Genomic DNA, 22,310 nt, shown 5'->3' with positions numbered 1-22,310 from the left:
CAAACACAACAAGGGTTTTGAATGAATGCATTGCATTTTTACTTCCTGACTCAGCGGACCCGGACTGATTGTGTTTCATGTATCAAGACTACATTTGTTGTGTATCAGCCACTTGATTGATTGTCCTCTACCTTATAGCAGGACGACGTCTATCGAAGACGAGACACGATGGCTTGATGAGATAAAATATATCCAACGCTGCAGTGACAACCCAAGTTGATACTGGGTGATTGATTTGATTAATGACATCATTCTGCAGGCAGCATCCCTGTCAATATCAGATAAGGAAATAAGGAGATAACATCACGGCCCAGCCACTCAAAGACACAGATACATATCTACTGCAAAGTTTTCATAACACACCTCCTGATGCACCAGTCTCAGAGCCACACGACCACCTGTACCATTCAATCCGGCTCCCTTCAATCAAGCCTGCCACACATATCTTATGCATATGCACATGTCAACCCATGCATCGTGAAGGCAACGACCCTGCAACTCCGCAGCGCCCCCACCCGGCCCCGCTGGACGATGCCACCGTCACGCCATCTCCATCGCGGCTCGGCCTCCTGCAGACTCCGCCGCGACGGCCCGGTCGGGGTCTCAAACGGGCTATGGAGGCAGAGGCCGAGGTCCCCGAGCACCACGAAGCAAACCCTCGTGGACTCCTCCAAACGCCGCCACTTCGTCCCCCGCGCCGTGCACGGTTTTCCACCGGACCCATCGACTTGACCACTGCTGGTACAGACGCAACGTCTGACGCAGACCGTCCCGTCTCGCGTAAAGAAGAGGCTCAAAGTCTTGCTTCTAATCCCCATCAGGGAGGGAAACATCATGGAGAGAGCGTGGATGATGACGGTGCAGTGGGGCGGGGTGAGAACACATTGGAGCACTTAGTTGAGAGCACAGAACAACTGCAGGACAACACCACGAACGGAAAATCTGATGGGTTTCAGGTAATAGATAGCAGCAAGAAGGAACAGAAGAAACAGTGTGAGAAGGAACAGAGAGATGAACATATTGCGCATGAGGTGGAGAATGGGGATAGGCACACTGATGACCCCGATCAGCTGCATTATGTGGACAATGAGACGTACGACGAGGATTCTTTGGAACACTTGTAACTTGTCGGCATTTACGAACCGGACAACTGTTACAGGTTGTATAAAAATGGCTGAAATATAGATGAACACAATCAGACGTATAACAGAGAACACTAGGACAAACGTAATTAAGAGGGCTCTAGACAGGCAATCTTGAAGTACTGAAAAGAAAGGGTTTTATTTTTACGCTAGTTTCCATCCTCGCGCACGCAAAGTCGTCCTTAGACTAACACCACGCATTCATAAACAACGCCAAAAAAAACTGTTAATTCCCATTCCTCCGGCTAGTCTGGGTGCCATTTGGGATGAGAAGCACAGGCCTTGACACGCAGCTAATCTTATTTTTGAAACGTCTTGCTATCTACTAAAACCTGGGCTCCTCCTAAATGTAGCAATACAACCTTTGTGGATAAGAAAACTATGAAGCCTCGCGCGCTGATTCTTTGTTATTTTCATCTTACAATAGTATCATTATAACAACTCTGACTTTATTCTCTATGCGTGGTAGTAAAAAGACTGTCTGCAGCCCTCCTTCTGCTCTTCTTACCTAGATGGAACCCACCAGCTCCCGCCCTAGCTTCTGCTAAAGAGACCATCGCAATCTTTCGAAATGAAGCCCGAGATAACCAGAAGATATATAGAATATCCACCAATCTTTACCCACCAACGCCTTTCGCCGTGTCCAAAGACGACATGACACAGGTTTGCGCGAGGTGAGAATAATTGGTAGCCACAAGGACACCATCGCGAGGGAAGAATCACCAAGTCCTAATACCCTTTTCCTAATGCAAGAAAGGGTCCTCAAGGCTTAGAATTCTTGTACTCCTGTACCCATACAGGAAGGACCCCTGAAGTCGAGACATCCTCTGCCTCAACCCAAGAAGGGACATTGAATTGGGGCTGAGCAGTACGATACAAGTGGAAGAAGGCATGTCTTTGATGATCTTAAGCGGCTAATTGCAGTATCCTTCTAATGGAACTACACGCTTCGGAGCTGTGGTAAAGAAAAAGGGCCTCTGGCTTGGATCTCAATAGTGATTAAGAAAGGGGCATGTTGTACGGTTTGTTGCCATCTTCGCTTGATTCTGTGGCCTTGAGAAGAATTACGCGGTTCAAGTGTAATTATCTCAGATAGCTGTTTAACTTGTTGTTTCTGCTCCATTGACTCCTAGTGTGATAAATTTCTGAGGTGTATGAATAAGTAGGGAGAGCAAATGTAAAGCGCATATTAGCATGGTCAGCGTCAGCGCACTCACCGCCATCACTCAATACAACAACAGTTGTAAAACAAGGAGATGACTAACATATGTATAGAGTAAGAGTAAGAATGAAATTGGGATCCGGAAACGGCGTTAGTCTGCACTCAAGGGGATTTTCCAGTGAGCCCTTGAACCTAATGGCGGTACAGACGTCTAAACATAGAACCGGGTGACTCCAGCAGTGCCCGGGGTTGCCCACTCTCTACCAACCTCCCTTGGTCCATCACAAAGACCAGATCAAAGTCTATTATAGTGTTCAGCCGGTGGACCACAGCTATTACAGTGTGCATCGAGAATGACTCCATCACTACTCGCATAATGACTTCTTCCGCAACAGAGTCCACTGACGAAGTAACCTCGTCCATAACCAAAAGCAATGCGCCCTCGTGGCGCCGAAGCACTGCCCTTGCCAACGCAAACAATTGCAGCTCTCCTCGAGAGAGCGACACGGAGGTTGATTGTGTCATCGTCGCGTCTAGGCCGCGCGGGGACGATAGAATGTGAGATAAACCAACACGGTCCAGCTCTTTCTTGATCTCGGCATCTGAGTGTCGACGTTGCGGGTCGAGGTTGTAGCGAATGCTTCCCGGGAACACGGTGGGATCTTGCGGCATGACTGTTACGGAACTTCGGATGTGGTCCCTCCGGGACAGGGCGATGTCGACGTTGTCGATGGTGATGCGTCCATCCAGGACCTCTGCAAGACGAAGAAGCGTTAGAAGCATGGTGCTTTTCCCACTGTAGTTGCAGTAGATCAGCATGGATAGCACAGTTCACTCTTGTTCTAATTAGTTGCAGCAACTCACCTCCCCGTTCGGCCACAAACTCCAACCTTCTGCCCTGGCGTGATATGAAATGTTACGCCATCCAAGATGATATCGGAGCAATCGCTAAATGTATGGTGAGCCTCAATTATCATCGCTGGAAGCCCTTCATCTCACCTATATGCCGACTTGACTCCGTCAAATCTTACGGATGCATGTGTCAAACCCCACCCAGGAGGCAGTTCTCTGTTTTCTGCGGGTTTGTTTTCAGATAGCGTCTGGTTGGTGAAATCCTGTATCCGTTGGATAGCTCCCATTGAAGTTTCCAGCTGTGCCCAACCCTGTATAACGTAGGTCAACGTGGCGCTAAACGTGACAATGTTTGTTAAAGACACGCCAAGCGCACCACCATCCGTCGTCCAGCTTGGCAGCTGCGTTACTAACGCCATTACAGTCACACCAACGCCTGCAACAACGAGGTCCAAGACGAGGTTCAGCCATCTTTGCAGGCAGTAAGTCATGTACAGCGCCCGCTGAGATCGGTCCAGTGCGTCGCGTTGGCGCTTCACCCAGTACCGCTGCCACCCGAACGCGCGAATAGTAGCCAGCCCTGCCAGCGTCTCGATGAAGTGTGACAACAGCGGGGAGCGGGCTTCGATCTCTAGGGTTCGGATCCGACGGGAGGTGCGCAAATAGACCTTCTGTAAAAGGTACAACACCCCGAGGAGTGGCGGGAACGAGAGCGCGGTTAAAGCGGAGGCGTATGCTATAAGGGATGCTTCGGCAACGATTGTGAAGAACCCGTCGATGGACTTCGCAAGGGCGAGAGTAAGTTGCAAGTCAACGATGGCCAAATCCTCACTGAACCGGTTGACAATGCTGCCGGATCCGGCGGCCACCAAGAAATAATAAGGAGCGGCGATGGTCGTGGAGAGCAAATCTTGATGCAACCTGGCTGCTGCCCGAGGAACAGCAACAAGTTTCAAGGACCACGAGAATGAGACCAGTACTATGAGGGCAACGGCAGCCAGGAGTACATACACCGTCATGTACAACGTAGTGTTGGTCTCCTGTTGGCGGCTCTCAGATTCGGTCCACCACTTCAACCATAGATCAGGAAACTTGAAACAAAACACGAAGGTGGCGCTCGAGGCAAATACCAAGAACGTGGACCCCCAGCCCATCGTCGAGAAGTAGTACTTGTATAAGGGTAAACCGGTACCGCTGGAAGTCTGCGTTGTAGGGGGTGTGGCTTCGACCGCCCCCACGACGCGCCCATCTCCACTCGGTCGACTCTCGTGTTCTGTCTCCTCTGCTGGATCTTTTTCCTTGTTCAAGTCGTGCTCTACAGTAAGTGATGGATTGTTCAATGAGTTTTCGGAGAGATTTCCCAGTTCCAAGACGAAAGTTGAGTCGAAATATGCGGCGTACTTAGTGTTGGGCGCTGCCATCATGACTGTGATGCCAAGTCGCCTGCAGAGGCCGTTTGGCCCTAACACGTTATGGGCCACCGCTCTTTCGGTAGACAAGTCCAGCCCACTGAGCACGTCGTCGAGAAGCAAAATCTTCTTCCGCGAGTAGAGTGCTCTTGCTAAGCTCACTCTCTGCTTCTGGCCGCCACTTAGCCGGGAACCATTACTTCCCACAAGCGTGTTTTCCCTCTGAGACAGCTGGGATATATCCCGACCTAGATCACAGGCCGCAATTACCTCGGACAGCCAGGTGTTGTCAAAGGTCGATGGTCCAGTGATGACATCACGAACAGAAAGGTTGGGCAGCCATGGCTCCTGTGTGCAAAAGGCGATGTCAAGGGACGGCTTTCGAAAGGTCGAACCTCGGCACTGGCGTAGCTCACCGAGAACAGAGAGCAGAAGCGAGCTTTTCCCGCTTCCTGTAGGACCGGAAACCAGCAGATATTTCCCCTGGCGAACTGTAAGGGAGATGTTATGGAGCACACTCGATGAGTCTGCCGAGAAAGCGAAGTCCGCATCCTCAATACGAACTAGCTCCCCAGCTGTATGGTCGGCCGCAAAAACTGGCGATGTTACGCCCCCGACTTCCATCCAGCCTAGCTTGGATGACTTGATGAAAGTGCCCTTGGGAAGAAGCGACTCCAGCTCGACTTGTTCACATTCGTTGGAGAAGGGTGTTCCAAATTCGCTTTCTGTCTCTTCATCCTCCTCGGACCACTGAACGTCCCGATCTTGACTTAGTATGTATGTTTGGATTCGATCGTAGCAGCCGATTGACCCTATGAACCTGGGTACGGCGAAGACGAAGTAGACGATTGGATAGCTGAGCAAGACGATTAGCGACAGCGAGGTAAAGGCTTTGGCTGGATCTAGACTTTCTCCGCCGCGTTGGTGTATCAGGAAGTAGTAAAGAAGGAAAGTAAGAACCGGCGTCAACACTAGGGTTGCATTACCCAAAGCCTGCTGTGCTGTATCGACTTTTCGGTATGCTCGAGAGTGGTCAATTTCCCTCTGTCGCTTTTTCTGAATATTCTCGGCCAGAGGCGCGGTCATTCCCATCATCTTGATCGATTTGATGTTGTTCAAAAGATGAGTTGTGTCCGCAACTCTCTCCTGGATTGACTCAATCCATATTTTTTGATATTTCGTCGCCAGTTTACCCAGATAAACACTTCCTATGGCGCATGCTGGAGTCAAATGAGTTGGATGAAATCCCCTTTTAAGACGCAGCAGACTTACCGATCGAGACTACCAGCGGAGGGAAGCAAGCCCAACCAAGCTCCCGACCCAGCATGATGATAGCCAGGCTTGCTTCGATTGGTGTTGCCCAAATAACATCCAACATCTCGATGCCCGCCATGATTCGGTCAACGTCGGTGCTCATGAGTGTAACCGCAGCAGTATCCTTTGCCGTGGCCAGGTCAAGCAGCAGTGAAGACTCATGAATGACACCTATCAAACCACTCCGAAATACGAGCATGGTTCTATAGATCATGTGCTTGTATGCCGCAGTAGAAAAGGCGATCCCAGCATAAATCAAAGCAGCTGCGCCTGTAAGAAGAACACCAGCGTCTCGCTTGTCAATGCCATCATCCCTGCTCAAGAGTTTCACGGCCGCATTGATGAGCAGCGGTTGTGAGAATTTACAGGCAATCAAGACAACACGGGCAGGTACAATGGCCAAGAACTGCCATCGGAAGCATGAAAAGGTTGCGAACAAGAGTGAATGCCCGCTTCTTGGTGGACGCCAGTCCTTCCAGACTTGAGCCAATCGAGTCTGTTGTCGTGCCACTGAGAGCTTGGGGTCTAGGCATGGAAGATGGTCGACCTCCAGGGAGACGCGGTAACCGCGCTGGATAGTCGGCGTAAGCCACAAAAACAAACTGCGGTTCACTATACCTCCAAGTGCCTCAGGCGAGGTTTGGCTGTAGGGGACCTCAAGATAGTCCCTCTTGCTCGTGGACTCTAGCAAGAAGACAATAGCCTTGGCAAGCAGGGCCGCTGCTCGTGCCAGCGGAACAAAAACGTTGTCTTGGCGTACCCACAGGGTTCGTAGTATCGGAATATCGCACAGGCCGGAACCCAAGAGGTATAACGTAACAACAGGTGATGGAGCAATGGAACGATCATGCTCTAGATAGGATAGAAAGCAAAGGCAAGTTGTAGCAGTGACTGCAGATAGTGATGCACTTAGAGATAGATAACTCGGCTCGTTGTCAAGTGATATCCACTGCAACAGGTGGACTGCTTGGAAGAAAGCCAGAGTACATATAGCGAGCTATTGGGAAATTAGCAGTAATTCTCATCGCTGTGTTCAGTTCAAAAAAACAAGCGTCTAGCACGTACAATCTTGACATACTGATAAATGACCGTGGTTGAGATTGATTGTGTCTTTCTCGATTGCCTCAATAGGTATGGAGTCCGATATAGCGTTGCCAGCGTCAATATGGCTGACGGCACAATCGTCAAGGCCAGGTCCTCAAAGACTAGAGTGAAATCATTGCCGTTCCGGCAAGGAGGTCGAACGAGAGGCCCCAAGTCGTTGTCAACACCAAGCGGACAGACACTATGAAACATTGACCTCATCCTTGGGAGGTGATAGCCCATGCTAAGTTTTGTGTAATACGCAAGTGAGGGGCGAGTGAAAAAGGCAGAATTGCAAGCTGCGGAGCAACGAAGAGACAGTTTGGCAGCCGTCACGTTCTTATGATAACTTTACGGCTGCGAATCGGAGAAGGGCCTTTTGTCTGCTCTAGGAAGGGAGTTCGTTGGGCAAAATACAGACTTAGACAGGAGAATGACTTGAGCTGTGCTAGGGCTAGATAAAGCCGTATGAGGCGGGTTTCCACTTGAGAACCCTAAGAATTCTGTCTGCCTAGAACCTTTCAATTGTGTGAAGCATGCAGGAAGTTTTAGTATGCAGGAAGCTTTGCCAGCTGGTTTGGCATTGCGCAAGGTTGGGCTGACTAGTCCTGCCCTTGCCAGATCGGAATGTTGACGCGTCCGAGAACTAGGTACGTGCGTGAGTATCTGGATGTACTGCTATTAAGTTACGCGTTGAACTGTTGGCTAAGTCCGTGAAAAAAGGGTGATTTTCGGCGATGAATCATCCCGTTACTCGCGCCACGCCCCCACTTATTCGGGTTCGATTTCACCTCACCCGCGTATGGTTGGGGCCCTTAAAGGTCAAGCGTGCATTAAGTTAAGTGTTGCCACACCTCTGCAAACCTACACTGCGGGAAAAATCATGAATGGAACTACGGTACAGATAGAGTCTTGAATGTTCTCCGAAAGCTTGGAGTGTTAAGAAGTAACCCTTGTTTGCGTACAATTTTGTGTATCTTTTTCTGTACCCACAAGAAGATAAACACGTGCCTGCAAACTGTAATGAACCACCATCGGAGCCCATTGGCAAACTCGCAATTTCACAAACTTTGATTTTGTCTCATGTAGGAGCTTAGAGACAGCTGTCAACCCCATTGTTTCGACTGCCCTGATCACAAGCTTTTGTTATCGCTGATCCTACCGGTAGGCAACATTTTCAAGGTTACCCAGCCACACGCAGCGACCAATGCCCGGAGTGATGGTGTCCTTTTTCTCAGGGCTCCTGGCATCCCCCTCAATTATCACTTTGTTGCAGTGCCAGACATGCTCGGGGCTGGCAGCTTTGTAATAGACCCCAACATCCCGCTTGCCTTCGGACAGCCGCTGCAACGCGCTCGCAGCAAGCCTCCACAAGTGCAGGCAATGCGCCCGGTGATATTCCCACACGGTGTGAAAACGAACGTTGTAGCCGTCTTCGCCATTCTCAAACGCGGCAAGCATGACATCTTCGAGAGTTGCCGGCTCGGTCATACCCTCGTCCCAGTAGACGGGAAACGTCGTCCTCCCTGTTGCGGAAGTATGTAGATCGCTGGAGTTGGATTCGGACTGCTCCGCAACCGCACGGTCGTAACATGCAGCGGGAAGCCAGCCACTTGTAGAAGTAGAGTTCTATTAGCGACATGTTTGCCAAGCTTGAAGACAAAACAAAAAACAAAAAAGGCTTGAAGTCAGCATAGGGTGGTTTACTTAACGTAAACATCAAAAGTACAGCCTATTGCACGAGCTTCCTCTGGCGAGGAACCGCACAGCGGGCTCGGTCCGTCGGAAGGGGGCAGATAAGAGCGGAGGTGATGTTGAGAGGTGAATTGGATTATGCAGACGCTGAGAATCAGGAGGATTGTGATCGAGTAGTAGAAGTGTGGTGACGTGTAAAAGCAGTGCAGTTTGTGGCGGCTTGCCTGCCAATCCTCTCCGGTAGTTACGGCATCGTCATCGTTCTGGAACCAAAAAGTGCGAGAGAGATGACTAGATATGTAAGGAGTTACAGGGTGACGTTTCTCTTCGTCCTCTGTTAAGTTGTTGTAGTCTGACATTTTTGATTTCTTTTGTCACGTAGGAGCAATCAACAACTACAGTGTAGTAAGGATCTTATATCCAATTGGTTGCTGTTTGTAATATCATGATTAAAGAACAGATCACAAGGATTACGCGGACGCCTTTATTACCTTCCGCTAAAAAAATCCTTTCTGTTAAGAAAGGTAACATTAGAGAATGCAAGCAACAGTGCTTGTCAGTCGGTTGGGCAGGCTCATCCAGGCTGCACCTATCCACACAAGTCATTCTTGCTCTTCGATTGACTTTTTTTCCCCTCAACTCGCCTCACTTACATCTTGACTGATCCTTGGTTCTGCAAGCGAAATCCCTAACAGCCACTGACCTGATTAGGTGAAGGAGAAGTCGGGCCTAGGTTTGAAAGGCACGCACAGTATATTTAAATTCAGAAGCAGCTTCTCCCTCACCACTTGGATATTTGAACGTCTTCTTTACCAGAATTAGCTAGCTGCAACATTAGACAAATGAAGATCTGTGTAGTCCAGACCTCGTACGAGGGATCTAACTCCCCTGTAGAAAAGGTGAACATTCGGTAGAGACCCCTTACGTATCTCATGCACAATCCTCTAATAATGCTGCTTTCACAATAGCTCGATCCGTTCTGCGATCCAGGCCGATATATCTCCACGGCAGTTCACCAGTTTGAGCATCGCTTCATCCGAAAGAGTTCGTTCAAAGAAGATATTGACCGAATTTGCGAGGATGAGACGTACGAAATGTATTTTAGCTGCTTGGTAGGTAACGTTCCCTCTCGCTGCATTTGGTCTTAAGTACCTACTGAGCTGACGTAGATTTTCTTCCCTTAGTGGGGAGGACCGCGAGACAACGTTGCAGGTCAAGACGCGGCGGCGTATCTCGAGAGCAAAGGGGTAGAAGTCTTGACCAACACAGCCAGTGCTATGCGACTATGCAATGACAAACTCGAATTCTACGCTAAAGTCGAGCCCGCCGGCATCCGAGTGCCCGGAAACGAATCAGGCTGCTTTCCTAAAATCGTGAAACTGAGAGACGGGGCCAACTCGGAGACATTGGATTTTGACTCCATCTGCCACGATGAACGCCAGCTGAAAAAAAGAGTAACTCTGGTGAAGACACTGAAGCCAGATGCGGAGTGTCTCGTTCAAGACTACATCGTTGGCAGCGAGGTCAACGTAGTTGTGGTTGAAATGGGTCATGCTGTGGTTGCTTTAGAGCCTGTCGAATATGTGTTCCCACCAGACACCCCGACGGGTCGGGCATTTCTAACGTTCGAAAACAAGTTTGCGAATGTTGGTAAAGGCGTTGTACGAACGAGGATAGTCATCGACGAGCCACGAAGGTCGCGCATTCGCGAAACGTCACAAAACGCTTTCAAGGCGGCCGGTATGCAAGGTGGCAGTGGTTGGTGCCGCGTCGACATGCGAATCGATGCAAAAACAGGCGAGATTTACGTCCTCGAGATAAACGCGTTCCCGACCGTCTTTTACCCCCGCGGGGCATTCACCAGCGACAAGGTTATAGAACGGACATATCCGGGAGGGCACGCAGCCCTCTTTGACATGCTTCTTGCCACGAAATTGATCCAGACCAAGGCCTACTGTCAAGCTCATAGGACCGTCAGCACTTTCTTTGACGATTTTTCCAAGAAATACGAGATTGCCTGGGAGATGCCTAGTATCAAGACGGTCCGCAATGTCATGGCTGTAGACTTTGATTGGGCGGGCAGCGTACTGGACCTTGCTTGCGGGTCTGGATTCCTCGGTAACGCGCTTTTTGATGCCGGTTGGACATCCTCAGTCGTGGTAGGCGTCGATATTTCCCCGGAGATGGCTGCTTCGGAGCGCACAAGAAAGTATTACAAACAACCCATCCATCTTGAGCCGATTGAAGAGTTCATCATGACCGCCGACCCATTCGACCATATAGCTTGTTTCAACGGCTTGCAGTACCTGTCGCCGGTATTGTTCACCGCCGTCTTATCCCGAATGTTCATGCTTGCTCGCAAGTCCGTCTCGTTTGAGGTGGATGACATGCCTCGGGAGCATGTCCAGAGCACTAACGAGAGGATTGGGTCCAGCGCTATTTACAACAATACGCAGACGATGGCTCGGTTCCCGACTCCACCGGACTGGAAGAGAGTGCTGGAGAAGAAGCAGTTCTTGTTCCGTTCCCCAAACACCAGTGTCGATGTGCAAGGCACTTTTTATCGTTTTGAGAAGATAGAGGATTGCTTGTGTGTGAACAGCTATGATAACAAAGCTTTCAATAGCTCTTGCAATGGATTTTTGTAGTAGATAAACAAGGGCTCAAGCAAGAGAGTCTTCAAAAGATACCTGCATTAAGTTACATAATAGTAGAAAGCTATTGTTGAAAGCCTTAGTGAGCTGCGACGATTGATGATGCGTAAAGATTGCGAACATTAGCACAACGAAGCGTCACCAAGGTTCCATACATAAACAAATTATGATACCCAAATTATCACATACGACCATACCTACTGGAAAACTCGGGATCCCGTCCGCTCTCCCATAGATAAGCCAGTGAGGGCCGGATTAGTAGTTGGGTCGGTGACGACCAGCGAATACCTGGTGTTGTATGTTCCCTTTTGCCTTTTTTTGCTTCTCATTACCAGGCTGTGCTGATTTTGGCTGGTAGGTGTGTGACAGAGACAACATGAAACGGTTCACCGGTTTCAATATATTGTAGTTAAAGGCAGTGGGTATAAGCAGCTGTGGGACTTTCTGTCTCCCTTGCCCTAGAGATGTTTTGTGACATCTTTGCTGACAGAGATGCGCTCCCATATCTTGTCACATGCATTGGGGAAGTGTTTGATATTTGAGAGTTGATGATGAGGGTGCACTAGTACCAAAAGGCCGCAACGCTGTGTTTAGCTTTCGAGAGAAACCGACTTCGAGTTCGTTGTTGTCTCTCCTGGCTTGAACATTTCAACGGACCACGAGAAGTGGATTGAGAAAGTAGTTGGGCACTCGGACTTCGCAGACATGCCGGCATTCCGCGTCATCTGGCCCATCTGCCCTAGGATCATCATTGATGGTGCAGCCCTCTTCTCGTGACTAGATGGGTTGCAATGGCACGCCATGATCGTCTGTCGTGTCTGGATGTACCTGTTTTGGAGCTGCAGCAATAGACTTGGAGCTTATCGGATTCATCCAGAACCCTTATCCTTACATAGGTACCTAAGTCGGAAGCATCCAGTGTCCTCGGAACCCCGACTTCATCCCAGGAAGCTTGGCACCCTCCACTTCAGTTAAACCATCCCTGTACCATACCTCGACACATCACCCCCTGCCCGGCATCGTATCGTACCGCACCACACCACACCACACCACAACCCGTTCGTCCTCGTGGACCGGGTCGAGAACGCCTTTGCCGACTTTGTCGACTCCCACAACCACGGTCTCGGGCAAATTCAACCACCTTCGTTGACCGCTTCTTCCAACTCGAAGAAGAGCTCGGCTGTCTCATTGACCCTGTTGGTTTTCTAGCACGGCTTCCAACGCCCATCCTCGATTCCATCAACCTCAGCTGCGACTCGAAACACGTTACTTCAGTCTGTCGACCTTCAGCCGTCTGCACCGCCCTACTTCAAACTGCCTCAAGGATCTAGGGCATATCGCCGTCCTTCTGCGTCTTCTCCCTCTACACTACACACCACGGCCGACCCTTCTTCGAAGCTCTGCCTAAGCTCGCTCACGCTTGTGCCCGCTGGAACACAACCAGGGACTCCGTCCGCGAGGCAGCCAATCGCTGCCGTTCTTCCGAAGACCATAGACCAGGCGTCAGCCAATTGCCCGGCATCGTAACCGGTGATCTCAACAAGGTCGTGAATGGCTATCGTTGCATGACACCTGCAACCAAACCGCAGCAACTATCGGAGAGTCCCCAGACGTTAAAAGTCGCTCAGCCATCCAGCCAGAGACAACGTCTCAGGACAGTCTCTAAGTCTTCAAAGTCTCATCCAGCCATGCCAGGAACATACCCTCAACCCATCGTGCCCAATGCGGCTGTCAAGAGTAGGCACCAACATCTACCCGACACAAACATCGCCAACGTTAGTGAGTCTCTGGACCTGTCTCAGCCAACAGTCGTCCCACCGTCCAATCCCACTGCTAACAATATTTGCTTTCAGGTCGAACAGGGAGACAACATGAACGACTCTTGCTACCTGAGCGGCGCTACCAAAGTTACTGAACTCACTGAAGGCTAGAAGCCATCTGAAACCGAGCAACGCTCCGCAGCTCCCATCAGCCAGCAGAGGGAGTTGCGGAAGAGAAGCAGTCTCCAGACCGAGACCGAGACCAAACCCTACGATTGTTGTGCAAAGAAGCTTCGTTTTTCCGAAACTTTACTAGAATAGGTGGTAAGCTTTGCCTTCGGGTTAGGTATTGCGCAAGGCTAGCCTGGCTAGCCCTGCCCTTGTCAGATCTAACTGGCGACATTTGTGAAAACCGAACAGAGGACGTCTGTGAGTAGCCAGATGTACTTGTACGATGTACTAAAGCTGTTAAGTGTAGCTGCACCTTTACAGTCTACCAACCCCACGAGGAAAACCTTTGCCTGCTACCACAGTAGGGAGCCCACTGTTCGGCCCTAGGCTACAGCTGGAGAGTCTCCTGCCCCAGAGTCGGGCTTGAGGCAACATGGTTTCTACGACTCTGTCTGCCCTGCGTAGCCTACACTATGATTCCGCCCTTGTTTTCAAAAGAATACTCCGACGGGGGGTGGAAACAAGACTGCCGTCGGAAAGCTTGGGTCCTGGTGGAATCGGTTCCGGAGGGCAGCGTCTTGTAATCATGCTCGCGTGTATCAGATCTCATTGGACTATACAGGTATCCGTGGCATATATCGAGAGAGGATGCGGGACACTTTGCAACTATGACTCCAAGAACGAGTCTGGCCCATCCCGGACGCAGCACTCGACCGGCCGTACACGAGACTGGAGGTAACGACTAGGTCACAACCCCTCCCGCAGGCAGCACAGCAGGACGGGGACAACGATTGTTGCATCGCTGTGCTTCTCCAGGTTTTCCACGCGCTTGCCGGTGTTCCCGTCCCGCGGTCGACTCACTGGTTTTTGTGGCAGCTCTTCCTTGCTTCCTTGCAGCGTTCCTCGATCATCCTGACCTTCATTTTCATTTTGGCGATAGCGTCGGGCGAGTTGATCCAATCTTGTTCGAGCTGAGTTCGCACCACAACCGTCTCCGGCACTAGCCATGGCGAATACATTCTCACATCCTACTCGGCCAACCTTTCGACGTGCAAGCTTCTCGGAAATGCGACTGGCCAATGACACCAAAGCGTGCGGGAGTCTGTCGCCTGGCTGGAGAACAAGCGCGAAGCTGCCAGTAAGAAGACCCTGGATGCAGTAGTCAAAGCTCGCTACCTGGTCAGTGGTGGCGTCAAGCGCCAAGGGAAAGATGATGACACGGCCCATATACTTGAGCAACGCATCGCGGCTATCCAAGCAGAGAACCATCGGCACAAGTATTTTTGCAATCGATAAACAGGCTGGCATTAGTGTGCCGCGAGCCTTTTGATGCTCAGAGACTTTGAGGTAGAGCCGGACCTCGTCGAGGGTTCCTTGTCTGAGAGTACAGAGAGTGAAGGCCGAGGATCTCACTGACGGACGGCCTTGGCCCAAATGGGAGCGGAAGTGAAGGACAGGCAGACTTTTGCCCCGGAATCCAACCTGCCATACCTTGCGGGAGTATGCTTACGCTCCATGATTAAACAGAAGTCCTAGACATTGACAATCAACATCCCTATGTTGGACACTTGTGGATTGCTTCGTAATATGTTCAACAGCAATGCTCAAGAATCATGACGTATTTTCTACTGCTGCCCAGAAAATGGTGGATTTTACCCGCGTTCTGGTCTCGATGAGTGCCATCGATACACTATAATACCGTTAGCCAGCATACTTATTCGATCTTGGCTGCTCACAGAGTCCGACTTGGTCACAGACTCAGATACGGCCTTGCGATATTTAGGTCGAGTACTAAGTGGTAACGGATGCCGTGCTGTTCCATCATGCACTAAATGCCCATCATCCGAGTCATTGCTTGGTGTTTCTCTCCCTTTTTGTGCTCGGCCCCGGTACTGCATTGGTTTCTGGTACTTTCCCCCATGATTCTGTATTGTTACCCCTCTGACGAGTAGCTCGTCCGCATCAAGCATTTTTGGAAAGCTGCAAGGGGCGGCAACTGAGGATGGGGCGCAGTTGAACGTCGCGTACGCACAACTGTCGGTGTCGTGTTAGGTGACTGAGGGCACTAGACGTTGTGGACCTATAGTCTTTACTGGGCGCCGTGTGAGTCGAGGGACCCAATGACCTTGTCCCAGCCGTACTGACTCATGGTGACGACATACACAAGCCCAGGCCGGCCTCATATGCCAGTTGTGACTGCCAGGCCGACTGGCGTCCGATATATCAGCTATTTCTCCAGACATCACGGCTCGTGGATGATGGATCATCACGGCTGCCATGTGCTCAAACGCGTCATGCTTACTGTAGAAGGGAGTCGCTTCGAGAAGGGGCACGATGAGCTTAAGGCACTACCGACCTCACTTGCGAACGGATTTATCTATGTCAAACCCAGTACCGCCAATTCAACGTCATGGTCACAGATAAGGATTATCAAGTGCTGCGACTTTGCCTTTGGCCAAGGTCTTCTCGCATCAGAACCCCAGGACTTTTTTTTTTCTTGGGAGTGTCATGCATAACATTGCAAGTTCAGGTCCAACCGCTTGCTGGAAATGCCAACTTACTCTGACCTCGGCACCTAAGCAAGAAGCAGGTACACAAGGTAAACGAAAACATAACATTCCCTTATGCCCTCCTTCAAACCTTTACAGATTCCTTCTGTCACTCTCTCGATCAAACTCAACGTGGCAACGCAGCTCCTTGCCTCTATTTTCCTTATCAACAATACGCTCGTTTCTTACATCATGTTGCCTGCCTCATGCCTTGGAAATCAGCAGACGAGGCTCAACGTGCAATGCCTGCCGAGTCCATCCTTAAGCCTCAGTCTGCTGGGTTGGCATGGTGCGTTATCATTGTCTATGTGGACGAAAGAGAGATATAAGAGACGACCTTTTGCATGCACGATCTGGGCAGGATGTCATCGGAGGGAATCGACGCCAAGAACGACCATGCAAGAACTTCAGCGCATGGAAAGCATTGAAACGGGGTGGCTCAAAGATAAGTCACTCAAGTGTGAATAACCTGACTAAGAGATTTAGACGCAAAAACAGGGCACCCATTTGTAGGTTAGTTACCTATCAAAGCTGCAAGCAGCGGCAGCACATTTTTGTGTATCTGATCGCAGGGCATATGTGCCTACCCAACCTTCCGCCACTGCATTTCAGTCAGTGGGCAACGCTATACAAAAAACAAAGTGTCAAAACATACAACACCAGGTATTCGCTGGTCGTCACCGACCCAACTACTAATCCGGCCCTCACTGGCTTATCTATGGGAGAGCGGACGGGATCCCGAGTTCTCCAGTGGGTATGGTCGTATGTGACAGAAACGTGCGCTGAAAATACTTATAATGGTATAATGGGGGAACGAAAAGAGTACAGTAGCTGATGCGCCCGCCGTCTGAGCCATGACTTCCGATGAACTTTCTTTCAAGTACACTGAACTCGTACAAGAAGCCGTGGTAGTGTTAAGGTCACTATTTTCATAGTAGGTGTGCGATCCATGTCAAGCACTTCGGCACGTCGGTACCCACGAGAGTTCTCAAGTAACACGTCGCCGGTCTCATTTCAGGCCAGGCAAGAATGACTCGAACTGCCCATCTTCATCATCCTACTAAGACCACTAACCATCAGGCAACTGATGAGGCTTTTCTGCTGGAACTGGACCGGTGGAGAGAAGGATGTTTGACGTTGGTATCAGCAGTGGTCTTCTGGCAGGCGTCCATGGCAAGAGGGGGTATTTGTGTGCGTGTGTGTGCGTAGGCGTTCAGGCGCAAGCGATTAAAACCAGCTAATACCCTCCTCGGTGGCTTCTCCTTCATGAGTCGCGACTCGTCCTCGGTCTTCATTAGTAAGTCCCAGTACGGTATGTACCCTCGTGACCTCCTTTCAGACTGGCTTTTAACCGACCAATGCAAGTTTCATCTTGGCAATGCGCTCTTCTGTTGGAACGGACTGTCGACAAGTACCAAGGGTATGATTATGAGGGAAACTGCGGTCTATTGCAGCCACGAACGGAACGGCGTGATTTGCTGGTGCGCGGTCGCTTTGTTCAAGTCTTCGAGGGGATGAACAAAAAGACGAGAAAATGTCTGGGTCAGCGTTTTTAGTGCTTGCAATTCGCAATTCCCCCGTATGCAGCAGCTAAAACCCGATCGGACTGTGCTTCAGAAAGGATGAGGGCCAGACGAGTCTGTGGCCGTTGATCAGATGTATTGGAACGTCCTTAAAGATACTATGCACTTTTTGCTTCCACATCCAACACGAGATGGGTTGCAAGGTGACTATACAAATGCTCTTTAGTTTTTGTCTTTTCCTATGCCGTGGAGGGCAGTCTGACTGCGCACATGTGCAGTGAACGCTCGGTGAAGCGTGTGGTAGCAGCGCAGGGGAATAGAGCATGTAATTTGTGTGGTTAATAACGGTTCAGTGCTGGCCCGGGCGCAAAGCTTGTGTGCTAATGTTCACTAGGCGCGGGCCGATCCGCTCTTCGCTGGCGGCTGTCTAGCCCTTAAGTGGACTTGAGCCTAGTGACTTTGTATCCAAACGTTCACCATCTTACGCCAGTGGAAGCCTCGAAAACAACGCCCAAGTCGACACTAATTTCAGACTACAATATCTAAGTTGTTGTTCAAAAGTTCTAATGTGACATTGGATAATAGAGGTTGAAAGTGTAGCAGACACCTCGCACTATGACTTGAATATGGAAATTCAGCGCCGCAGCGCTGTCTTCACATCATGTGGCTAACAGGCCCAGGTTTCAAGCGCAAAGAGAATGTTAAAACAGAGAAACACCGACTACTAACAACATTCAACATGAGTAGGAAGGGCTAACCATTTGAATTCTCTCTCTGTATCTCTCTCTAGACCACTGGTGTGTGGAGCACAATGAATGGATCTGTCATGGTGCAGACTTGGCAACATTGTTGCCAACGGTCTGAACGACAAGACTTACAGTCTTACATCCAAGTAAAAGCGTCGTGTAATACCAATGGCTGCGATTCTTCCCAAACAGCAATTAGGGGTCGAGATATGAAATTGAACTTGTCAGTGGATTGGCGAGCATGAACACGGGAACGCGAAGAAGAATTATCACTCGTGTACACAAAATCGTGGGACTGGGCGGACGACCCAAACCGCATTCCCATTCCTCGTCCGACAAAGTGGAAATACAGGCGTAACAATGAGTTCTAACCAGTGACTTCAGCAGTAACAGACAGGACTAGTCTTTCTAGGTGTCTGGCTGCTGCCTCTGTGCGAAACGTGACTTTATGTGTTTCTCTCTTGGGGTTGAGAACGACACACAACTTAGGTAAGTAAATATCGTGTGTACGTTCTCTCTGAAGCTCTTAGCAAGCACCAACCCAACCTTGAACGCTGGGTCCAAGAATGGCTTCTATGCGGAGGGTCATTCCATTGTCACCTGGTATTTCCTTGCCAACCTTGAGAGATGAGCTGTTCTTAAAACACTTGTCCCCCAGCAACAGCCGTGGCTCAACCCGTCATGGCTCCTTAGAAGCAGAAGTTCGTTGCTCTGCCGACTTGGAGACGTCGGGCTGCTGCCAAGTACCGTCGTGACGCAAGTTTACGCTTCCATCAGGCTGTCCACCACTCGCAGGAATTGTTCAATCATAGTGCCAAGTTCGAGAAGGAGAAATCACATACGACCATACCCATCGGAGAACTCGGGATCCCGTCCGCTCTCCCATAGATAAGCCGATGAGGGCCGGATTAGTAGTTGGGTCGGTGACGACCAGCGAATACCTGGTGTTGTATGTCTTTTTGTCCAGTTAGTAAACTAGAGGCCTCTCAGTGCGATTGCAGGCATGTACTGGAACTGGTCATGTTGTCGTGACCAGCCAGTCGCGACCGATATTTTGGTTTGCGACTCTTAATTCACTAGAATCAAGAGAGAGTTTGGCTTGAGTTGATAGTGAACTAAACGCCTACCAGACTCCAGGTCATTCTATAGATTAAGGTCCCATTTTGCCATCTCCTATCTCCTGTTTGCTTTGCTAGCCCAAAAGCCTCACACAAATGACTACTATCCTGTGAGTCGGCTCTAACAAGGAGCTTGTTGTCTAGTGACGCAGCCTGGCTGTGGAGAATATCGTTAGTCACATCTCTAACCTGACCTGGCTCTGGAAACCGTTGTTGGGGAGAGAAGGCGAATGAAACTAGCGTTTGGCTTGCGGCGGATAGGCCCAATTCGCTTGGCGGGGATGTAGATGGATGGGATGGGCTGGATATTGCCTTCACCTGCGCTGCGCTTTGTCGAACTGAAGCTTTCCTAGGGCTGGCTAGAGGAAGCCCTTGGATAACTCGGCTACGTCCGTGGCTAATCACTCTTTTTGAGCTGCGACAAGGTGGAGATTGATTGCATCCCTTACAAAAAAGTGAGGCGAGAAGAGACGGACTGGCCACGGACGAGATAGATGTGGGTGGCGAAGACGGGCCAGTGGATGATGAAGAGATTGAAAGTCACGGGACTAGGCTTCACATACTGTTCCGAAGAGTGCATTGTTTCTCCCAAGTCCTATTTGTGGAAAATAGGGCCAGGTCCATAAGAATGTCATCGCATTCGCCAATGCATAGCGCTCCGAGATCGAGGTCCGGATGCCTTTTCCTGTGACACACTTCCATCGACGCGCGAGTCGTAACTATCCTCCCCCACCGATCGTCTCGTTGTCTAACGGCCGACGTCAACAATGCCTCTGTCCGAACGTTTGACACGCGTCATGGCTTCCAACGTGGCTGCTGCTCTCGGCGCAACCTCTCTCACAAACAGGTCCACCAATTCGGCCTTTGTCTTTGCAGACCTGTAGGCTACGTCGTGCGCTAGGAAAATGTTGCGAAGTTTCGGGACTGGGAGGCTGTTGGGGTCGAAGTCCGGTTGGAGATAGGAGACGTCATCCTCGATAGAAGGGATGTTCTTCAGCGCCTTGGCGGCACTGCTGTTTCTGTTGCTAGCCTTTCGCGCAACGATGATTGACTCTGTCTCGGATCCTGAAGGCGGATCATTATCCATCTCTGCGCCTATCACGCTGCTGTCGAACTCTGCCGCGTTCTTGTTGATGTGATGAGATGGATGAGTTCGGGCTTACGGGTTCTCTTGAGGGCGCTAATTTGCATCTGATGGAGAATCCGGTGAAGCTGAATGACTAACGTTCGCTCAGGGGGGGCGGGCAGAGCGACAGTTGATTCGGAGCGTCGTCCGGATGGGGCAATCCTAGCCAAAGGGAAAGCACGGAAAAACTATTATTCCAGAGCCGAAGCGATCGGATGGTTTCTGACGGTTTGTCAGGGTGGCCAGCGGAATATGCATATATAAGTGAGCAGAAAAGAGTGTCTATTTGTACTAAAGAGTGGATGGGATCACTATAGGCTTGTGGGCCTAATGCTATCCTAATAACTGTTCTAGAGCTAGGGCTAGGTGGAAATAACAGGCTAGCCTGTTTAAGTATAGTTAGACTATTCTAGATAGGTTATATCTATAACTTGCATAGAAGCATGCAAGGATTCTATTACACCCCCTTAGAGAGGTAACTATTAAAGTTGTATCTCTAGATAAAGTAGAGCTTTTAATAACTAAAGATTAGCAAGAGCAATAGAAGGTAGGGTAATATAGTATTAAAGACCTAAGATTAGGATTACCTTAAATTAAGTTGTGTAGTATTATAACTAATGCTATCTAGTCTGCAGATTACCTTACCTAAGCATCTATGCTGCCTAAGCTATCTTAGCTTCTTTAAGAGCCTTAACTTATTGCTTAATGTTTGCTATACCTAGCTAAGCTAGAAATTAGTAGTGCTTTTAAGCTAGCAGTGCTTTAGTAAGTCTATCTACAACTATCTTATTAGTTTTAATCTAGTTAAAGTTAATAAGACTATCCCTAACTTCCTAATAAAGCTAAAGATTAGTAATATTAATATAATAAAGCTTGCTAGTTACTTAAGGTCTTTTAGTAGTAAGAAGTCTTAAGGTTGCTTAGTTGTTGCACTAGAGAGAGTAGTTACTATCTAGATTAAGCTAAAGTTGTTTAACTAGTTAGATAGTAGCTTTATATTCCTTTATAGCTTAAGTAAGAGTAACTAGCTTAGCCTTAGTACTTAAGGTAATAATGCAACGTTGCTTAAATAACCTCTAGCTAATAGGGCTACTAAACATTATTATTATATACCCTTAGGTGCTTTTGTAAGTAGTAAGGTTGTTAGCAAAGAAGGCATTTAAGGTATAAAAGAGAGTTTTTAGTCCTTAAGAGTTATATTTAATTATAAGATAGTAAGTATAATTAAGGTATTTAAGGTAAGCGTTAGCTGCCTTCTTGTAATTAGCTAATAGGTTATTAAGGAATTTAGAGAGTTTAGATAAAGTTCTTAAGATGTCTAGTCTTCTAATAACTTCTGTATAGTTAAGGGATCTAATAAGTTGCTAGTAGTAATAGATTTCTGCTGTAGTTGCTTGCTAATTATTAGGAATAAGATTATTAGCAGCTATTAGCATCCTAGTTACCTTCTTCCTCTTGTTAGCTCTAAATTTGTTATAGATCTTAGTAATGTAGTTATTAAGGCTTAGCTAAAGCTTATTAGCCTTATAGTCTCTAATAACTTATATGCTTAGAAAGATGTTTATTTCTCCTATAATCTTTATCTTATAGATCTCTTAAAGTCTTTTAATAACTTACTTAGCTATCTTTTTGTTTTTCTTGCAATAAATTACAGCAATATTGTCTATAAAGAAGAAGACTAGGACTTTCTTACTAATAAGGATACAGTTATCCTTATTAAGGGGAGTAAGTCTAAGTTTCTTAAGAGTATTAGAGAGGCTCTTCTGCTACAAAAGGGGGCTTCTCTTTAGACTATAGAGTGCCTTACAAAGGATAAGGTAGGATCTTAGCCTGCTGTAGCCTAAAGGGAACTAGATATAAACTAGTTTATTAAGGGTAGCGTTAGTAAAGGTATTTACAGCATTAAGCTGCATTATCTTTAGGTTAAAACGTGCTATAAGGGCTATTACGCTGCAAAATAATCTTTTAGTAAGTATTAATGTATAGGTTTCTAGCCTATTAATTAG

General features: G+C 48.8%; 6 protein-coding genes across 6 annotated transcripts; 3 read left to right on the top strand and 3 right to left on the bottom strand.

Moving 5' to 3' along the window:
* Positions 1–355: 355 nt before the first annotated feature.
* Positions 356–1,248, top strand: CDEST_12918 (uncharacterized protein). Its single transcript, XM_062929074.1, has one exon. It carries the CDS (start codon positions 471–473, stop codon positions 1,122–1,124), a length of 654 nt encoding a protein of 217 aa, XP_062785125.1. The 5' UTR covers positions 356–470; the 3' UTR covers positions 1,125–1,248.
* Positions 1,249–2,496: 1,248 nt separating this feature from the next.
* CDEST_12917 (Putative AAA+ ATPase domain, ABC transporter type 1, transmembrane domain-containing protein) lies at positions 2,497–7,205 on the bottom strand (the record flags this gene model as incomplete). Its single annotated transcript, XM_062929073.1, has 5 exons — positions 2,497–3,100; positions 3,169–3,252; positions 3,304–5,785; positions 5,838–6,876; positions 6,945–7,205. The coding sequence occupies 5 exons, from the start codon at positions 7,203–7,205 to the stop codon at positions 2,497–2,499; spliced, it is 4,470 nt and encodes a 1,489-aa protein (XP_062785124.1).
* A 915-nt stretch (positions 7,206–8,120) lies between these two features.
* Positions 8,121–9,016, bottom strand: CDEST_12916 (uncharacterized protein; the record flags this gene model as incomplete). Its single annotated transcript, XM_062929072.1, has 2 exons — positions 8,121–8,574; positions 8,670–9,016. The coding sequence occupies 2 exons, from the start codon at positions 9,014–9,016 to the stop codon at positions 8,121–8,123; spliced, it is 801 nt and encodes a 266-aa protein (XP_062785123.1).
* Positions 9,017–9,499: 483 nt separating this feature from the next.
* Positions 9,500–11,305, top strand: CDEST_12915 (Putative S-adenosyl-L-methionine-dependent methyltransferase superfamily; the record flags this gene model as incomplete). The annotated part of the gene is made up of 3 exons (XM_062929071.1): positions 9,500–9,556; positions 9,626–9,769; positions 9,842–11,305. 3 exons carry the CDS (start codon positions 9,500–9,502, stop codon positions 11,303–11,305), a joined length of 1,665 nt encoding a protein of 554 aa, XP_062785122.1.
* Positions 11,306–12,112: 807 nt separating this feature from the next.
* Positions 12,113–13,242, top strand: CDEST_12914 (uncharacterized protein; the record flags this gene model as incomplete). Its single annotated transcript, XM_062929070.1, has 3 exons — positions 12,113–12,135; positions 12,231–12,585; positions 12,643–13,242. 3 exons carry the CDS (start codon positions 12,113–12,115, stop codon positions 13,240–13,242), a joined length of 978 nt encoding a protein of 325 aa, XP_062785121.1.
* Positions 13,243–19,745: 6,503 nt separating this feature from the next.
* CDEST_12913 (Putative HeH/LEM domain-containing protein) lies at positions 19,746–20,543 on the bottom strand. Its single transcript, XM_062929069.1, has one exon. The coding sequence runs from the start codon at positions 20,263–20,265 to the stop codon at positions 19,927–19,929; it is 339 nt and encodes a 112-aa protein (XP_062785120.1). The 5' UTR covers positions 20,266–20,543; the 3' UTR covers positions 19,746–19,926.
* Positions 20,544–22,310: the final 1,767 nt, after the last annotated feature.

Source organism: Colletotrichum destructivum, chromosome 8 (genome assembly GCF_034447905.1).
Source record: "Colletotrichum destructivum chromosome 8, complete sequence".
Classification (NCBI taxonomy): Eukaryota; Fungi; Ascomycota; class Sordariomycetes; order Glomerellales; family Glomerellaceae; genus Colletotrichum; species Colletotrichum destructivum.
This window is presented reverse-complemented; position numbering and strand designations above follow the sequence as displayed.